Here is a 15,745-nt window from a genome sequence, read left to right as displayed (position 1 = left end):
AATAGAGAGGTTTTCAGGAATGAGCACTCTGTGCACAGGACTGTTTGGTGTGTTTTAGCCTCATCTATCTCCTCCTCAAAACCTGTTGGCCCCAGCACCACAGCCAGTTGTGAATGTACTTTGGAGCTTGTAGAGATACCATTACTTCTAAATGATCCATTTTGTTGGGACTTTCTTCACTTTCTTTCCAGGTACTTCACTCCAGAGGCTGAGATGTAAATGTGCTTTTGCAAAAGTGCTGTCTCCAGTGTTTTCCCACTTCTCAAGGTGTTTAACAAACCTGGTGCCTGAGGAAAGAGGGCAGTGCTGAAAATCCCTGTCTTGTTACAGAGGAAGCCCTGGAGGAGCCTAGGCTGCTCTCCCACCCCATGATCCCCCTGAGTGAGTTTCCCTTGGGTGCTGAGCAGATTTGTGTGGAAGCACAACTGAGACCTGTGCCTGAAAGGTGTCAGGAACATCTCCCTCCATTAGGAGCTTGGCAGGCACAAGCTTGGTCTGTTCTTGTTTCTGAAGGTGGGATGCTGAAGAGTAGCAAACCTGGACACCTGATCTCATCCAGGGTTTGCTATCCCTTTGCCTGATATTAGTCTTTGCTGTTGCAGCACAGCTGGGGTAAGATGGAGGTGATAATCTAATGGCCGTGGTGAAAGGAGCTGGGCTGGATCTGCATCTGGTGGGATGGGCAGTCACACTGATGCCTTTCTGACTTTTTTTTTTTGTCCTTACCCAGTCTTGGGTTTTGGCTTGGCCCATGCCAAAGACAGTTATGAGGGGTGACAGTGGGGAAATGCTGCCCCAGCACTCCCAGCAAGCCCCTTGTCAGGGCCTGTGCTTGGGACCAGTCCTGCCTCTTGCCCTCCTGGGACTCCCCATCAATAGGTATGAACTATTTTGGCCAGACCAGTTCAAACCTCTGCTTCAGCCCTATTTTTTACTTCTGACAGCTCAGCTACACTCTTAAAGCCTGCAGGCCTGGCCAGCTCTGGCTGCATATTGAGGAAAAAGCATCCTTTGGGTGCAGCCTGCTCAACACCAAATCTTCTTGGAAAAATCAGTGTTTTCTCTCCCTCCACCTCTCTTCCTGCATCCTTCAAGTGGTAAATATTTGCTGATTGACTCTTTCTCTGGTTTATGCTATGGTGGTTGCTCTCCTAGGTGCTCTGCACTTGGCTCTTATCTGCAGTGCTGGTGCAGGGTGCTGTGGTCCAGGGGCAGGCTTGGGGGCTTACAGCCCCATAAAAAAGGAAGAAAGGAGCTTGGTTATTAAAGGTGAAAGGAGGCAATTAGAGAGAAAGACGATCAGGTAATAGGAGATGGGAGGTGTACAGGGGTTTGCTGGGATGGCTGACAAGGCAAAAGGCTCTCAACCGTGGGAACAAAGTAAAGGTATTAATCATGTGCTAAAACAATAATTGATGTTTCTGGTCCCTGAGCTGTTGGCTTCCTCCTTTTCCTTTGCTTTCACCCTCCAAAAGAATATACAAAAAAGAAAGGCTGACAGAGGTGTCTCCCTAACCAGCTTCTACAGGGGACCGCGTGATACTTTCCATCCTATTAGCCCTCGTCTCAAGGTTACCCCTTGCCACCATGATGCCAGGCAGAGCCCATTCCCCTGTGTGCATCTGTGCCCTGAGCCTGGCCGCTGTGTGGCACCCTAGGGAAATAACACCTTGTTTTTGTCCTCTTCCCAGGTTGGGGCAATCGGCTGCCATACTTTACAAACTACTTCTTTGACACCTACCTGCTGATCAACGAGGATACTCCTGTGGGTAAGTGGGGCATGCCTGTGGGGAGGGGGGGTCTGCTGCCTTCCCCCAATAGAAAAGCATTAAAGAAATGTTTATCTTTTGATTGACAGATGTAGCTTGGTTTTTCTTTATTTAGCTAGGGATTGGTTTTAGTAAATGCAGAAATCGACCTGGTCATTCTCAGCCTCTTTCCAGGCTCTCAGTCCATTAAACTTGTGCTCTTCAATCAGGGCTTGTGACTGGCTTTTAATGTGGGAGGAATTGATTGGAAACAGAAGGTGGCTGGGATGCAGGCTACAGAGGCCCCTTCTCATGTCTACTGCTGCCTTCAGCCATGCAGCCTGAGTGGTAACCTCTTTAAAAGGCTCTTGCTGCACCTAAGGTGCCACTGGGACTGTCAAGGGTTGAAGAATTCTGGAGAGGTCTCTGCTAGTGACTGCTCAGCTCAACCAGGGCTCTCATGCTGAGGCTTCCATCTCTTCTTGGGGCTTCCCTTGGTTCCATCTTTTGTAGCCCATGGTGTCCTGCTTGTGGAATTTGGGGTGGTGCCTGAGGAAGGAGGCAGAATGTGAGGTCTTGGAAGCAAGTTTCAGATGGATATTGTGGAAGCTCCTGGGTGGTAGCTGAGCTCTGTGCAGGTAGAAGTCTTTTTGGAACTGTAGCTATCTGCCTGGGGACTCTTGTCTTTCAGGGATGCTCAGGTTTAGTTGCAAGGATGCACTGGATGTGCCCTGAACAAGTCCTGGGGAAGGAGGCAGGAGAGAGCTGTCTGGGAGGAACAGCTTAATGGAAACTCTTCCTCACAGAGTAGTACGTGGCTCTCAAAATACTTGAGCTTGAAATGGGAATTGGACTGAAGTTCTATTTTGTCAGAAAATGGGGGTAGACTTCTGACAGTCTGCTTTCCAGTGAGATATTGTGTGAGTAAAATTGTTCTTGGAATTACTTTGGGGGTTGAGTTGTTTTTTAAACTTTGTATTACACTGCAAGGAATGAAATTGACTCTTTAAGAATATTGGCACTCTGGGGTTTTGTTTTCAGGTGCACCAGAGGGAAATGTCAGCCTTGAGAGTGGCGATAAACAGCGTTTCTTTGTTTTCTGAGTTAGACTTATTAACTTTAGATAGAGCATCTTATGGCCTGAGTAGGGTGTAAGTAGCAGAACAGTATGTGATGCCTCTTACCTAGAACAAAATGCATCTCCTTTTGTGAGCTCTGTTAAAGTGCCCATCACTGTGGCACTGAATGAAGGCCCCCTGTGCAGCCCCCTCCTCCAGCCTGGGTGCAGCCTCACCTGGTACCAAACCGAGCAGTCCCCACTTGCAGGCTGTATGCTGAAAGGAATCTTAAGCAACAATTAAGAGATCATTCCCCTTCTAATCACTTACAAGAGTAAATTAGTCTTGTCAGGAGCTATTAAGACAGAGAGCTTGGAATTCATTAGGCGAGATTGGGCTGAGGGAGCTGCTGGCGCTGCTGCTGGTCCAGGCTGATTAATTTCTCCCAAAACATCATCAATGCCCATCTGTTTCATTTAGGTCCAGGGAGAGCAATTTTCAGGTGGACTGACCCTCCAGTCAGTTATTTCACCCAGAAGTAATAGAAACACGCACACCCACATGCATGCACATGGAATAGGAGACGTGAGCTTGAGGAAGGTGAAAGATTGAAGGGGCTGGGGAAGAAATTGCAGGAAAAGGGGGAAGGTGCCTGGAGAGGAGGGATAATGATTGGTTGGACCATGGTGGCATGAGTGAGATTGGGCACTGGGAGAGCCCGTATCAGCTGCTGGCAGCCAGATTGCTATGTGTTTTACTCTGAAAGCAGGAGTATTGGCTGGTTAACAGCCCTTAGAAGAGTTTGCAGGAGAAGGGATTGTCTGTTTTTATTGTGCTACTCACTGCCTTAATCAAAATCAATCCAAGAGCCGTTTTATTTAATCCCAAATCTCTTAGAGGGCTGTGGGTAAGGGAGAGCCACATAGCTGTTGCTACTGAGTGAGAGCCTAGAGGTCTCTGGCAGGGTGTGATGCTCAGCAGCATTCTGGGGAGGTGGTGATGCTGCAGGTGGGGTTACCCAGAGCCCTGGGTTTGTCATCATGTGGGGATCAGTAGGCAATGCTCCAAGTTTCTCTTGGTTGGGGTTCCCCCCCGCTGCAATAGGAACATCATCTTAGCATAGTGTAATAACTGGAGTCTAATTGCCCAGCAAATGGATTTGCTGTATGGAGGACAGGAATGGGAAAATGAAGATGATCCATCATGTCAAGTCTGTGACTGGCCTTATAACCAGCTAGCTTGGATTCACCTGAGCTTCTCTGAAAGCTTTCATGCCTCAATGCCTTGCAAAATGCATGACAAAAGAAGCCATTCAGATCAGTGCAGTTCCACTTTCCCTTCATCCTATGATAACATTTTAGCATCACTGGAATAACATTGTCTTAAAAGAGCAGGAAATGGGCAATGTGAGTATGAGAAAATGCTGGTGAAGCTGGGAAAGGCTCTTGGGATGTCTGGTAGGTGAGGAGGTCAGGCTCCCCTGGGGCTTCTGCCAAGGTTGACTGCTACTTGGTTCCCATAGTTATTTCTGGGCAGGAGGGCATGCGGCTAACGTTCTGTGCTCTCAACCGCACCAGTTGGTTGGGATGCTCTCCTGTGAGTATCACTGGGATGCCTCTGATGCCTGGTGGGACGCTCAACCCCTGGGTCCCCCAAAGTCAGCTGTCTCAGCTTCGCCTCCTGCCTGTTAATCTGTGACACTGCAGATCCAAGGAGAACATCTTACTCTGCAAGTCTCACAGTCAGGGCTGTTGATTGAGAGCCCTGAAGAGTGTTGGGTCAGCACTTGGAGCCTGGCTAGGTGCAGGGGTTTCAGGCTAAATGTCCCTGCTCAGTGCCACCATGATGTGGGGGGATGGGTGGCCAGGGGATGCTGAGCACAGCCCCTGTGAGGAGGTGGGGATGTGCATTTGACAGGAGGCAGAGGGTGGGTTGAAATCGTAAGAGCATGTGTGCAGTGTGTTGGGGCTGATTTTTTTTCTGTTCAAAATCCCCTTGTTCCTGTCCTTTATCTCTGTGTGTGTCCCAGGAAGCATGGGCAGTGCTCTCCATCCCCTGGGTTCACTGTGCTCAGAAAGCGAGACAGATGATTGACATGGAATTTTGCATGCTTCTGTTCCCCTTTGCTATGTGTAACTTTTGCTGAGCTGGTAAATGCACTGTAAATAGTTTATGTTTTGGGAACAGGGTGGGTATGCCCTTGGGAGCTTACAAAAAACCCTTGCTCATTGGGAAACTTGCAGGTGGTGACTGCAAAATGTTGCTTGCAGGAATTTTGATTAAATGCAGTAGAGTAGAAAAGAGGGTGATTGCTGGAGACACCCAGACCTCTTGATGGTGGTGACTGAGCCCCAAGTTCTGCAGGGGAGAACACATGTGGAAGCGGCCTTGCTCGGGCACTTGGCTGTCTGTTGGCTATGCCATTGGGTGTTTAAAGATCCCCGTCTGGCTTTTGGCACTGAATAGGAGAGCTTTACTGTCTGACATTTCTGATGGTGTGGTTTGACTTTGTCATGGGGAATTCAGATTACACTTTCTCAGGGCAAACTGGAGCCTTTCCAGGGTGGGCTGTGTTGAGCAGAGCTCCTCTGCTTGCAGAAGGCATGGGGAATTTGAGAGGAAAGCTGTTTATTTCTTTTCTGGGGCGTCACACACCAAGTAAGAGAATCCAGAACATATGGATGTTTCTTCATGGAGTTCTGGAGAGAAAGCTGATGCTTGCTCTTTGAGCCCTGCTTCACCAAAATGGGCTATAGTGGATGTTTCCCATGGAGTTGGGGCTCTCACTGTGCACCCCAAGTTGCTGCAGCCTGAGAGGAGCTAGGGATAGAGGAACACTGCTGCAGTGTAGCTGTACTTTGGCGGGTGGTGATTAAAGTAATTGGCATGTGTCACCTCTTGTCTTTCAGAGCCTCTTGGGATGGAGTTATTTCACATGAGGACTGGAAGAGAACTTTGTATTTAGCTGACAGGGTGCTCACTGTTAACTCTACACTTGGGTCTGAGGCAGCCTGTCCCTCTGATAAACATCAGATGGGATCCACAAATGTGGGTGACTTGATTTGATTCTCAGTCCCAGGCAAGGATCTGCCCAGAGGGCTTTTATTCTCCAGGCAGGAAAGGCTGCTATCCTCTGTGTGCTTTATCTGTAGTTTCTAAAGCAATTATCTCCTCTGCCACAGCCTTTTGGTGCAGTGCTCTGGTCCTGGGCAGCCAGATGCTTTGGCACTCGGGTAAGGTCCCTGGGGGTGCTGGGCCATTCAAGCTGCTGCTGAAGATATGGTTATGTGTGTGATTGAGCACAGGCTGTCTTGGCTAAATCCTGTGTGCTCATTTGATCCCACAGCTGAAGACATCTGCAGTGGCTGGGCTCCTCCATGACACTTGCCTAATGTCTCACTGGAAGGAGGAAAAAAAAAAGTGCTGGCTCTGGTCTGTGCATACTTCTGGACCGATTCAATTACGTCAGAGCTGTCTGGACCAGAAATCCACGAATGAGGCTTGTGGATTGTCTGTTGGGGACAACTTTGGAGGGGAGATGGTGGGCGTCTGAGCACAGGATTCTTCTCCCTTTGGTGTCTCCTGGCCTTGCTCACAGAGGCATGCAGCTATGTTGGAGGAGGGGCTGCCCCAGCAGATCTGCTGCTGTCTACCTTGCTCAAAATGAAATACTAAAGCTAAAAGGAGAAAATCAAGTTAATCTCTGTGTGCCTTTGGGTTGTGTCACGCTGGGGAGACTAGGAAGCATTGTAGGCATACCATTAAAGAGGTGCTAATTGGGTACGAAGGAGGTGTGACTCAAAGAGCACAGAGGAGAAGGCTTTAAAGCTTGGGGCTAACTCCTTGAAAGGAGCAAGGCAGCACAGTGCAGGGCAAGAGCCTTTGTGAATGATGTGAGTTAGACTGGCTTTTACAGAAAATGACAGGCTGGAAGATGCTTTTGGAAAGGTAGCACTGGTAGTAGAGTGAATGGAGAGGTTGAAAAAGCCGACTTTATTGTGAGAAATGTATGTTAAAGCAGTATCTGTGCCCTCTTCACACTGGTGCTGCTGGGCATATTTGGCTGCATTTGTGGGGAAGAGCCTCTGTGCCTGGTTGGTCTAATGAAAGATAACACCCACCTTCCCTTTAGAGGGGATCCATCCAAAATTGCTGTTAGTGAGAAAACTACCCCTCTGTGTGTGCATTCATTTACTGAAACAGCTTCAAAGAAAAGGTAATAAATACACTTTTGGGAAGGCAAGGTGGGAACATGTAAGTTGGAGGAAGGTGAGAGCTCAGCAGTTGTGGGACCTTTTTGCACCCCAGTCACACCAGCACTACATGCTCAGGGTGCAGCTAGTGTCTCTTTGTTCAAGGAGTCTTCTACCAGTCTGTAAAGCCAGTTTTCAGCCATACCAGACTTTAGGCATGGCTGATGGTAGAGCTGCAGGATCAGGTGGACATTCAAGTCACAGGAGTCAGGATGGCCAAACAAGGGAGGCCATCTCTTTGTGGTGGTGCTGCTTCAGATCATTTTCAGCTGCTGATGAAACCATACTGTATAGAAATAATTGCCAGATGAGAAGGCAAATGCGTAGCAAAACAAGTGAGCAAGTGCATGATGGATGTGTCTAGTGGTTAGGGACTGCATGGTGTCCCAGCTGCCCGTGTTTGCACTAACCTGGAGGCAAGGGCTTCATAATTGTCAGAATGCAGTAAAGAAGTATTTTTTGGTGTTTATTTGGTTGACAAAAGGTGAGTTGGCACACATAGGTAGACCCTAGGCTCCTCAGTTTGCTGCTGGGTGGATGCTCTTAGCCGTAGACCCCAGGGGAGGACAGCAGGAGAAGTTAAATTTGGGCTGGGATCCAGCCTGGGATGTTTTCTGGAGCTGGTGTTCCAGCAGGTAGGTGCAGCCTGTCTTCAGGGGGGAGGCAGGAACCTGCGTGCCCCTCTGGGCTGACAGCGTGAGCGCATACGTGTCCATCACCACAGCGGGATATGTGTGTGTGTGCAGCTACTGGAATTGATTTCGCCTTTTACAAAGGATAATTCCAGAGGAATATGCTGGGCTCTGGCTGTGAGAGAGATTGAGAGATTTCTGAATAGGAAACCTGATTCACTGGCATTTCTGAGAGGGGGTGGGAACATTCCCCTTTGTAAAGGGGAGGCTACAGGAACATCACTTTCCCCTTCAGTGTTATTGGAAAGGGGTGTTACCATCCAATAGCTATTTTCAGGTTTGGAACTGAATTTGGAGGCTGTTTGAGTGCTCTGTGAAGGACCAGCTTGGCTTCCAAGTGTGGTAATGACCCTAATGAACAACAGTATTTGAGGAGTATCTCAAGAAGGAGGATTTCAGCTCTTGTGTCTTTCATTAGAAGGTCCATTGATGAAATTACTTGTTGAGCTCTAGAAGGTACAGCATCATTAATAAAAACTTAAGGCTAGAAAATTAGTTATTCCCAACATCAAGAAACTTAGGGGAAAAAAAGCCCCCCCCAACCCCTTAACCCTGTGCCATTAAATTAATCACTTCATCAATCATTTAAATTTTCCTATCTGCTTTGCTAATAGGCAATAATGTTAATGCTTGTGTTTAAGAAGGGAAAGGAGAGAGGGAGAAGGAAGAAAGTATGTTTGCAATATAGACTAATTAACATGTCAGAGTAACCTTGCTTTCGGCAACTGCCTCATCAAACCATTCAAAGGTTTGATCTTGTGTGTGAGCCCTTACACTACTACTTTGAGTGCTGAACCCTTCCCAGAGAAATGGAGAAGAGTGTGGGTTTGTAGTTTTGAGGCCTGGGGTGATTTTTATGTCTGAATTTACTTTAGTAGCATTAATTATCTGTACAGTGCTGTCTGTAAAGCTTCATTTGTGGACTGGCTTCTTACTGGGCATTGGACTCTGCTTGGCAGAGTGCTTCTGGTTACCTTGGAGCTTGGCTTGGATGTCCATACTGTGCCAGTTCAGTTAAATTTGGCCTTTTTCTCTGCATGTGAGGGCATTAGCATGGGTTACAAACCTGATACAGAGCAGGAATAGCAGCATGAGTTAAGCTTGGCAAAGCTAAAATCAGTGCAGGGGAAAAGTGCATATATACATGTATATGTGTGTATATATTCAAATTAGGAGGTTATATATCTATGTGGAGGTATTAATCTTTTAAAGGAATGTGTTGTGGGCCAAGAATACTTCCTTGTACTGTGGGGAAATACTTGCATGTGCATACACTCATAATTTGTATTTTTGGTGGAGAAGGTGAGCTGTGTTTTCACTTTGAGTCTGTCAATGGGACCACCGGGAAAAAAATCTCTGGGTACAAGCAGTGATAAACGTGCTTGTGTGCTTTGCCAGACCAGGAACTTGAAGTATTTGGGCTGTGTGAACTTAAAGGGAAGGGGAAAAAGCATACCCCGAGACTCCTTCCTTATGTGTCGGCACACAACATTTTCATCTGAGATCTCTAAAATTTGGATCTGCTCCACCACTCTCTGGCTAATTTTCTTGAGTGTGAGGAAAAGCAAGAACACATGAGGGCTTCTAGCCCTGTTTAAAAAAAATTAACCTTTTAATTAAGTTTTTTATAATTGTCACTGTGCAAGTACTATATTGTCTTTATAAAAACAAATGAATTCAAACTATTCCTCACTACCGCCAGGATCCTGGTGGTTGTTTCCTGGCGTAAAGGAAGTCAGAAAAAGGCAAAAAAAAAGTACACCCCCAAGAAAAGGGTCCAGCTTCTTTTCACCTACATCTAAATCATCTGAGAGATTAAAATGTGGAAATTTACTTAGCTAGTCCTCATTATGGAAAACCACCATGTTCCTGTGTGAAAATAAGCAGGCAGAAGAGAGCCCTTCTGGAGACGTATGTATGTGGAATAGAACTCCCGCTGCTGAGAAGCGATTATGTGGAAAGCTGCTGTTATACCCGTGAGCATCCCCTGCTCGGGGCCGGGGTGTCAGCAGCCATTGCCCTGGCTGTGCTGATTGCGTGGGTGGCAGGGTTGCCTCTTGGGAGGCTTGTTTTATCATGGTTTCTGCAATTTTGGGGACCGCAGGACACGCAAGGTGGCCACCTCAATGTTGTGTGAATCCATCTCCTCCCCGGTCTCCCGGCTTTTAAACCAATTTATTGATGGCATGTGCTAATGCACCTTTCTACCTTTGAATGGCTTAATGTGCTTGATTGGCAGAGGGAGTTAATAAATTGGTTTCTCCTGTCAAACTGTTCTCGTACATTGATGGCTTTTGAATTAACTGTAACCACTTGGTGAGGGGGGAGGAAAAAAAGCTGGAGGCAGCGTTGTTGGACAACTCAATGAAAACATCTGTTCAATTTGCAGTGGTGGTCAGAAGAGTGAATAAGCTCTGTGCGCTCCCTCTCTTAAAGATTTATTAATATTGCTCTTTACACGAGGGGGAAAGATTTCAAACACTTGACATTTAATGGTTAGTAACTCAATTTTATTCCATTCATCTGCATGAGTTTGTCAAATGCCTGCTCTGCCGAGGCTCTGGTATTGTATTGCATAGGCTGTCTTTCTGCCTGTGCGCAATTAGGAGGGCGATTTGGTACCTGAACACAGAGGAACCTCTTTCTTTTTTCTTTCTAATTGATTATTAGATTTGAGGCAAGAGATCATATTAGGGAAGGTAATATCCTTTTGCAAACAGCGATATGGCTCTGTTTCTTATGCCACTGTTCAGTTTCAAGCAGTTAATTTGAAAACAGGAGGGGGGAAACGACTTTGAAATGTAGAAAGTCCGAGGGAGACTAACAATTTGGGGTGTGGGGAGAGGTGAGGAGCGTTCTCACAGGCAGAGATTAATGGTTGTTGCTAATGATTGTGGGAAGCAGAGGGGAAGAAATAGATATGGCAGAAGACTGTAAAGTAACGGCACTGTGGAAAACCTTGACTCCTGAAACACACCTTTCCCCGTATGACAGCCTTGTCAAATTAAACACGTCCTACCAGATAAAACAATACTTCAGTACAAAAAAGCACCAATGATGTACAACTTGGGACAGGGGAACAGTAAAGCAAGTAAGTGGAGAGACCACGTAGAAAGGACTATCTCTCCCATCATCCCTGAAGCAGCTTTTTTAGCAGCATAAAGGAAAAGTGTGGGGGGGAAGGAATCTCCCTGGCTTCTGCAAGTTGTTCTTTGTCTTGGAAAAATTGTTGCAGACCCTGGGATGCTCTCTGCAGTCCTGTCAGGTACGAAGCTGGGAGTGACAGCTTGCAGAAGGCACATCAGCTAGAAGCCATTGCCTGTGTGCTTTGGCGGTGTGGGGGAAATAGTCCCAAGCTGGCATCATTGTGCTGCAACAGAATGCTTTCTCAGAAACCATCAAAATTGGCAGTATCCTACAAGTTTATGCAACCCTAACAGCAAGGGACAGAGGAGGGTGAGCCCTGTGGGTTCTAGGAGGCTTCACAGCCCTTTTCTGGCAGATGGCAGGTAGAAAAGATGTCTCCTAGGAGGTAGGGGAGGCTGTTACCTCCCTGGATTTTAAACCAGGAGTTTGGTTTTGCATTCCAAGCTGTAAGCTGGAGGTGTATTTTTTATTTTGCTTCACACACTGCTTGTTTCACACCTCAAGGAAGAGGAGGCAACGTATTCCAGTCCCATTGCAGAGCAAGCTTGCAAAGTGTGCAGAGGGGGCATTCTAAATAGAATTTGCTGATTTGCTTTATTTTTTTGTTTAAAAGTCTGTATTCTTTCAATTTAGCTCAAAACCAAGCTTTTGGCTTGGAGTTGTTGAGCGAGTTTATTAGCTGGCTTTGTAACTTCATGAGACATGAAATTACAGCCCTTAGCTTTATTGTAGCCCTTGGCTCTCGGGGATCCTCTCCCATACGTGGCTTTAGAATCCTTCTGAGTGGGGGAAGTGGGCTCTGTCTCCTGCCTCCCTGTCTCGCTCACAGGCTATAGAACAGAGCCTCACATGTTGTGCAGTGGAAAAGGAAAGCCTGTGAGAGGAGTTTGCATGGGACATGTGTAGCAGAGACTTGAATGCAATTAATAGAGCTTCAGAAAAAACTTTTGCTTTCAGAATGGCCCTTGACTATTTCTTTTAACGTTGCCCTTTATGGTTAAATTTAAAATACCAGCTTCCTATCCAAGGCTGAAAAACTCTGTTAATAGCTGTGTGATGCTAAATTTTACAGAAGCCTGGTTGACCTTGCCAGGCTACTGAGCTGGAGAGAGGAGTATGGGACCTGTGTGTTTTGCAGGCTAGGAAAGACTGGCTTGGCCTGCAGTATAAATAGCAACCTAGCTTCTGATGCTCTTGATAGACTTTCTTCATAAAATGGTACAAAGGTCCCTGGATGTAAGGAGAACTGGGATGTCCCTGGAAATATTCAGTGCCAGGTTGGATGGAGCTTTGAATAACCTGGCCTAGTGGAAGGTGTCCCTGCTCATAGTGGGGGAAGTAGAATTAGATGATCTTAAGGTGGTTTGAGTTGGAAACGATTCAAGGTTTCTATGATTTTGCAAGAGAAGATGTTTCCTTGTACATTGTGTCAGTCACCTCTCAGGACTTTGCATCCCTTGAGTAGTGCTTGGGCTGATGGAGCCAGAGTTGTCTGACTCTCAGCACATCATCTAAGGACATCAGGAAAGGATATCTTTCTCCAAAACTTTCTCCTCTTCATAAAGGCCAGAATTTGACAGTTGTGATTTAGGGGAGAAAAAGGCTCAGGGTCTGCTTGCTGTCCCCAAAAAGCTTCTTAGTTCATATGGAAAGCCAGAAGTGCTGCCCTTGGTGGGCATCCTACTGTAAAATCAGATGGAATCTCTTGGAGTTCCTGCTTTCCAGTATTTGGGGTTGGTTGTTGGGTTTTTTTTTCCCTCCAGAAACATAAGCTCACCCCAGGGACCAGTGATACTGCAGATGGTTCAGTTCTGGTTTGCCCTTTGCGTATCCTGCATCCTGTATCTGGTGGTATCATCCAGGCAGGCAGAGAGACAATTTTCATTGGGATATTGATCCTAGAAATAAAGGAATGGCCTCCACCAAAAGCTTTACTATCACATACCTGTATTCAACCCCATCTAACAAAGCAGCTGCCCGGGCTGGTAGTTGCCAGTAGATTGTGTGAGGTGTGACAAGGGGATTGGCTGGATATGCTCCTTTGCCAGGCGTGGCCTCGGCTCTGATATCTGTTAAACCCACTGTGTTGTAAAAGTGGAAGTGGCCCCAGGTGGTTGGGTAATGGCATCTTTAATTGTGCTCTGAATGAGATTAACTTCTTATCTGACAGTTTGACATGTTTATTATTATTAATGTGTGAATAATACAGCGTGGGGGTTTTTAGACCTAACTTTGGTAGCAAATGTTTTCCTTTTGTTTAGTGATGTCTGTTACTTTGCTAGTTAGCCACCTTCGGATTCCCAGGCTCCAAGGACAGGGATCCCTGAGGTCAAGGGGTGCTACTCCTATTTCTTCCCTTATTAAATGGTAATTGCCATTGCATTGCGAGTATTCTCATTTATTATTTCAAACTGTCAGTAGAGGTGGTGGCAAGCAAGTCCTCTGAGTCTGGAGTTACTTGGGCCAATGGGAGGGGTGATGGGATTGGGACATGGGGGCTAGGGACTGTCTCTCCCAAAGACCAGTTGGGAGAAGCAACATCCATGGGCTGGGAGGGATCGCTGTCACTGTTCCAGAGAGATTACTACATCTTTACAAACTGGGTATAGATCTGCACCTTTCACCGCTGAAATTGTTCAGAATGCTGCTGTGCCTTCAATGGAAAAAGTGCTGGCCATGGGAAACAACTGCTGCCAGGGAGGGGGCTTGAGATGCTGCTGGGGCTGGATGCAGTGGGCAGTGGGGCTGGGGCAGTCTGTTGACTGGTGGGGAAGGAAGCTGTGGAGGGTGGGAGGCAGCTGCAATCTGTCGACTCCACGAAAAGTAGGTTCTGTGATGTAACTTGCTATTAAATGAGATAACAAGGTCAATAATGCCTTTGCCTGGGAGAGCTTCAGCCAACACTTCTATCAAAACCAATATTAATTTTCACTAATTAGGAGCTGCAGCTAATGAGTGTCACAGCTAATTTACCTCATCCATAACGAGGGAGAGGAGGGGGTCAGGCGCTTGGGATCAGAGCCTGCAAATCTGCCTTCTCTCTGTACTCCTCCTCTCTTGGCTGAGCACGTGCTTGTCACCTGGGTGGCTTGCTGGCTGTGGGGATGTGGACACGTGTGTGGTCTTCCCCTCTTACCTTCCTTGGTGTTGGGGGGTGCAGTGGGGGGAATGCTTTAGGGAAGGAGCCTCGTGGGGAGATGTGCTGTGTAGCAGGTGTTGTCTGCTCCAGTGTGAAAGGAATGCACAGGTGAGTGACTGCTCAGGTGAGGCAGAGAGGACTTGGCACTGCCCAGCTGGCAATGCTGGGCAGAGTAGGCAGATGCCAAGGGGGAGATGGGCAGGCTACTTGCTGGCAGCTGGGGTTTGAGAGGATTTGTGGAGCTCAGCTCAAATCAGTGAGGGGGGCAAAAAAAAAAAAGAGCTTGGAAGGATTTGCAAGGGAAATTTTAGGGAAGAAAAGGATGACTCTTGTCCTGAAGGGGAAGATGTAGTAAAGGATGTCTGCTCTTGAAACTGTTAATCTCAAACATTTTATCCCTGTTCTATTCCACACCTTTTAACCAAATGACTGCTATGTGCCAGGGCTCACAAGCCAGCCTGGAAAGCACCATGAGCACAAAATGATGAAGCAGTTTTTCTGTCACCGTTCATACAGTCTTCTGACTCGCTTTAGGGAGTCTCTTTCTGTGATAGAGTATTGCTGTAGGTCTTTGATTTTGTGACAAGCTGGACACGCATTGCAAAGGACAGGTATGTTTGTGGGGACTGAATTTTTTGCCAGATAGCTTGTGTGCTGTGCAGGTTGGCTTCCTGTACAGGTCACAGGCAGAAATATTCCACAGACACTGCCAAGATTACTAATAGAAAGCAAATTTCTAATTGGGAGTTATCCCTGTTTATCCCATAAACTAGAGCTGATGGATCAGGAAAGGGAAAGAAAGGGGATGCTGTGCACTTTATCTTTCTAAACTCCTTCAGGTTTTATAGTCTATGTCTTCTAAACAAGCTGGAGACGAAGAATTATCCCCAGATTATTCTTTTAAATAAGAATACAGTAGAGAAATCTGAGATCTGCTCTGACTGCTAGGGATGGCCAGAACTGACTGAATAAATGATTAGTTGGTTTTATTAGACTTGCCCTGACTGTAAACCTCAGGAGTTTTCCTTGTTGGAATTGATCCATTCTGCTGGCAAAGAGGTGAGCGAGGTGTGCACTACCAGCCCATGCTGGTGAGCTCTTTGAGGAGGACAGAACTGTCTCCTTGTCCGAGGCAGCTTTCCTAACAGACAATCTGTCCCGTTCAGGGTTTCTGAGGTCTTGAAAAAAAAGGATTTGGTTTAGACATGCCCTGGGAAACTCACCCAGGAAAGCTTTGTGCAGAGAAACGCCTCTCTTGGAAACCATCTCACACTGCGAGCACCTTTTTGGCCCATCCCATGAGGTTCAAGTGGGAGCTGCTTATGGCCTGTACACATGGGTGCCTCTGGCAGCCCACCAAGTTGTTTTTGCTGCCAGTCCATATCCAAGTCCCCAGGTAGTCCTGGCTTGGGCTGGTTTATTTGATTTGAGCTGTTGGTCTGTGAAATTGCCACCTAGCCCGTGGTAGTTCCCAATAGATGTTTTGCCTCTACCTGCTCTGAGGCTCACTGCACTTGCAAATGACTGGGCTTCTTGACTTGTTTCTCACCATCTCCTCCTGTATTTGTCGTCAGCCTTGGTGGGGAAAAGAATGCAGCAACAGAAATGCTGTGAATGGATTTCATATCCACGTCCTCTGTATGCTCAGAAACAGCAAGGTTGATGCTCCCCTGTTTGTCCCAAATGCTTTGGTCTACAACAGGGGCAA

The 15,745-nt window shown here is 46.9% G+C and overlaps 1 protein-coding gene across 1 annotated transcript in view; it reads left to right on the top strand.

Annotated features, from left to right (window-relative positions):
* Positions 1-219: 219 nt before the first annotated feature.
* Positions 220-15,745, top strand: part of CDH23 (cadherin related 23) — a 195,620-nt gene continuing 180,094 nt past the window's right edge. Inside the window, 2 exon segments of the mRNA XM_062001684.1 lie at positions 220-352; positions 1,692-1,769. Of these exon segments, the coding sequence (XP_061857668.1) occupies positions 220-352; positions 1,692-1,769 (211 nt within the window).

The sequence above is a fragment of the Colius striatus genome, chromosome 8 (assembly GCF_028858725.1).
Source record: "Colius striatus isolate bColStr4 chromosome 8, bColStr4.1.hap1, whole genome shotgun sequence".
Lineage (NCBI taxonomy): Eukaryota > Metazoa > Chordata > Aves > Coliiformes > Coliidae > Colius > Colius striatus.
This window is presented reverse-complemented; position numbering and strand designations above follow the sequence as displayed.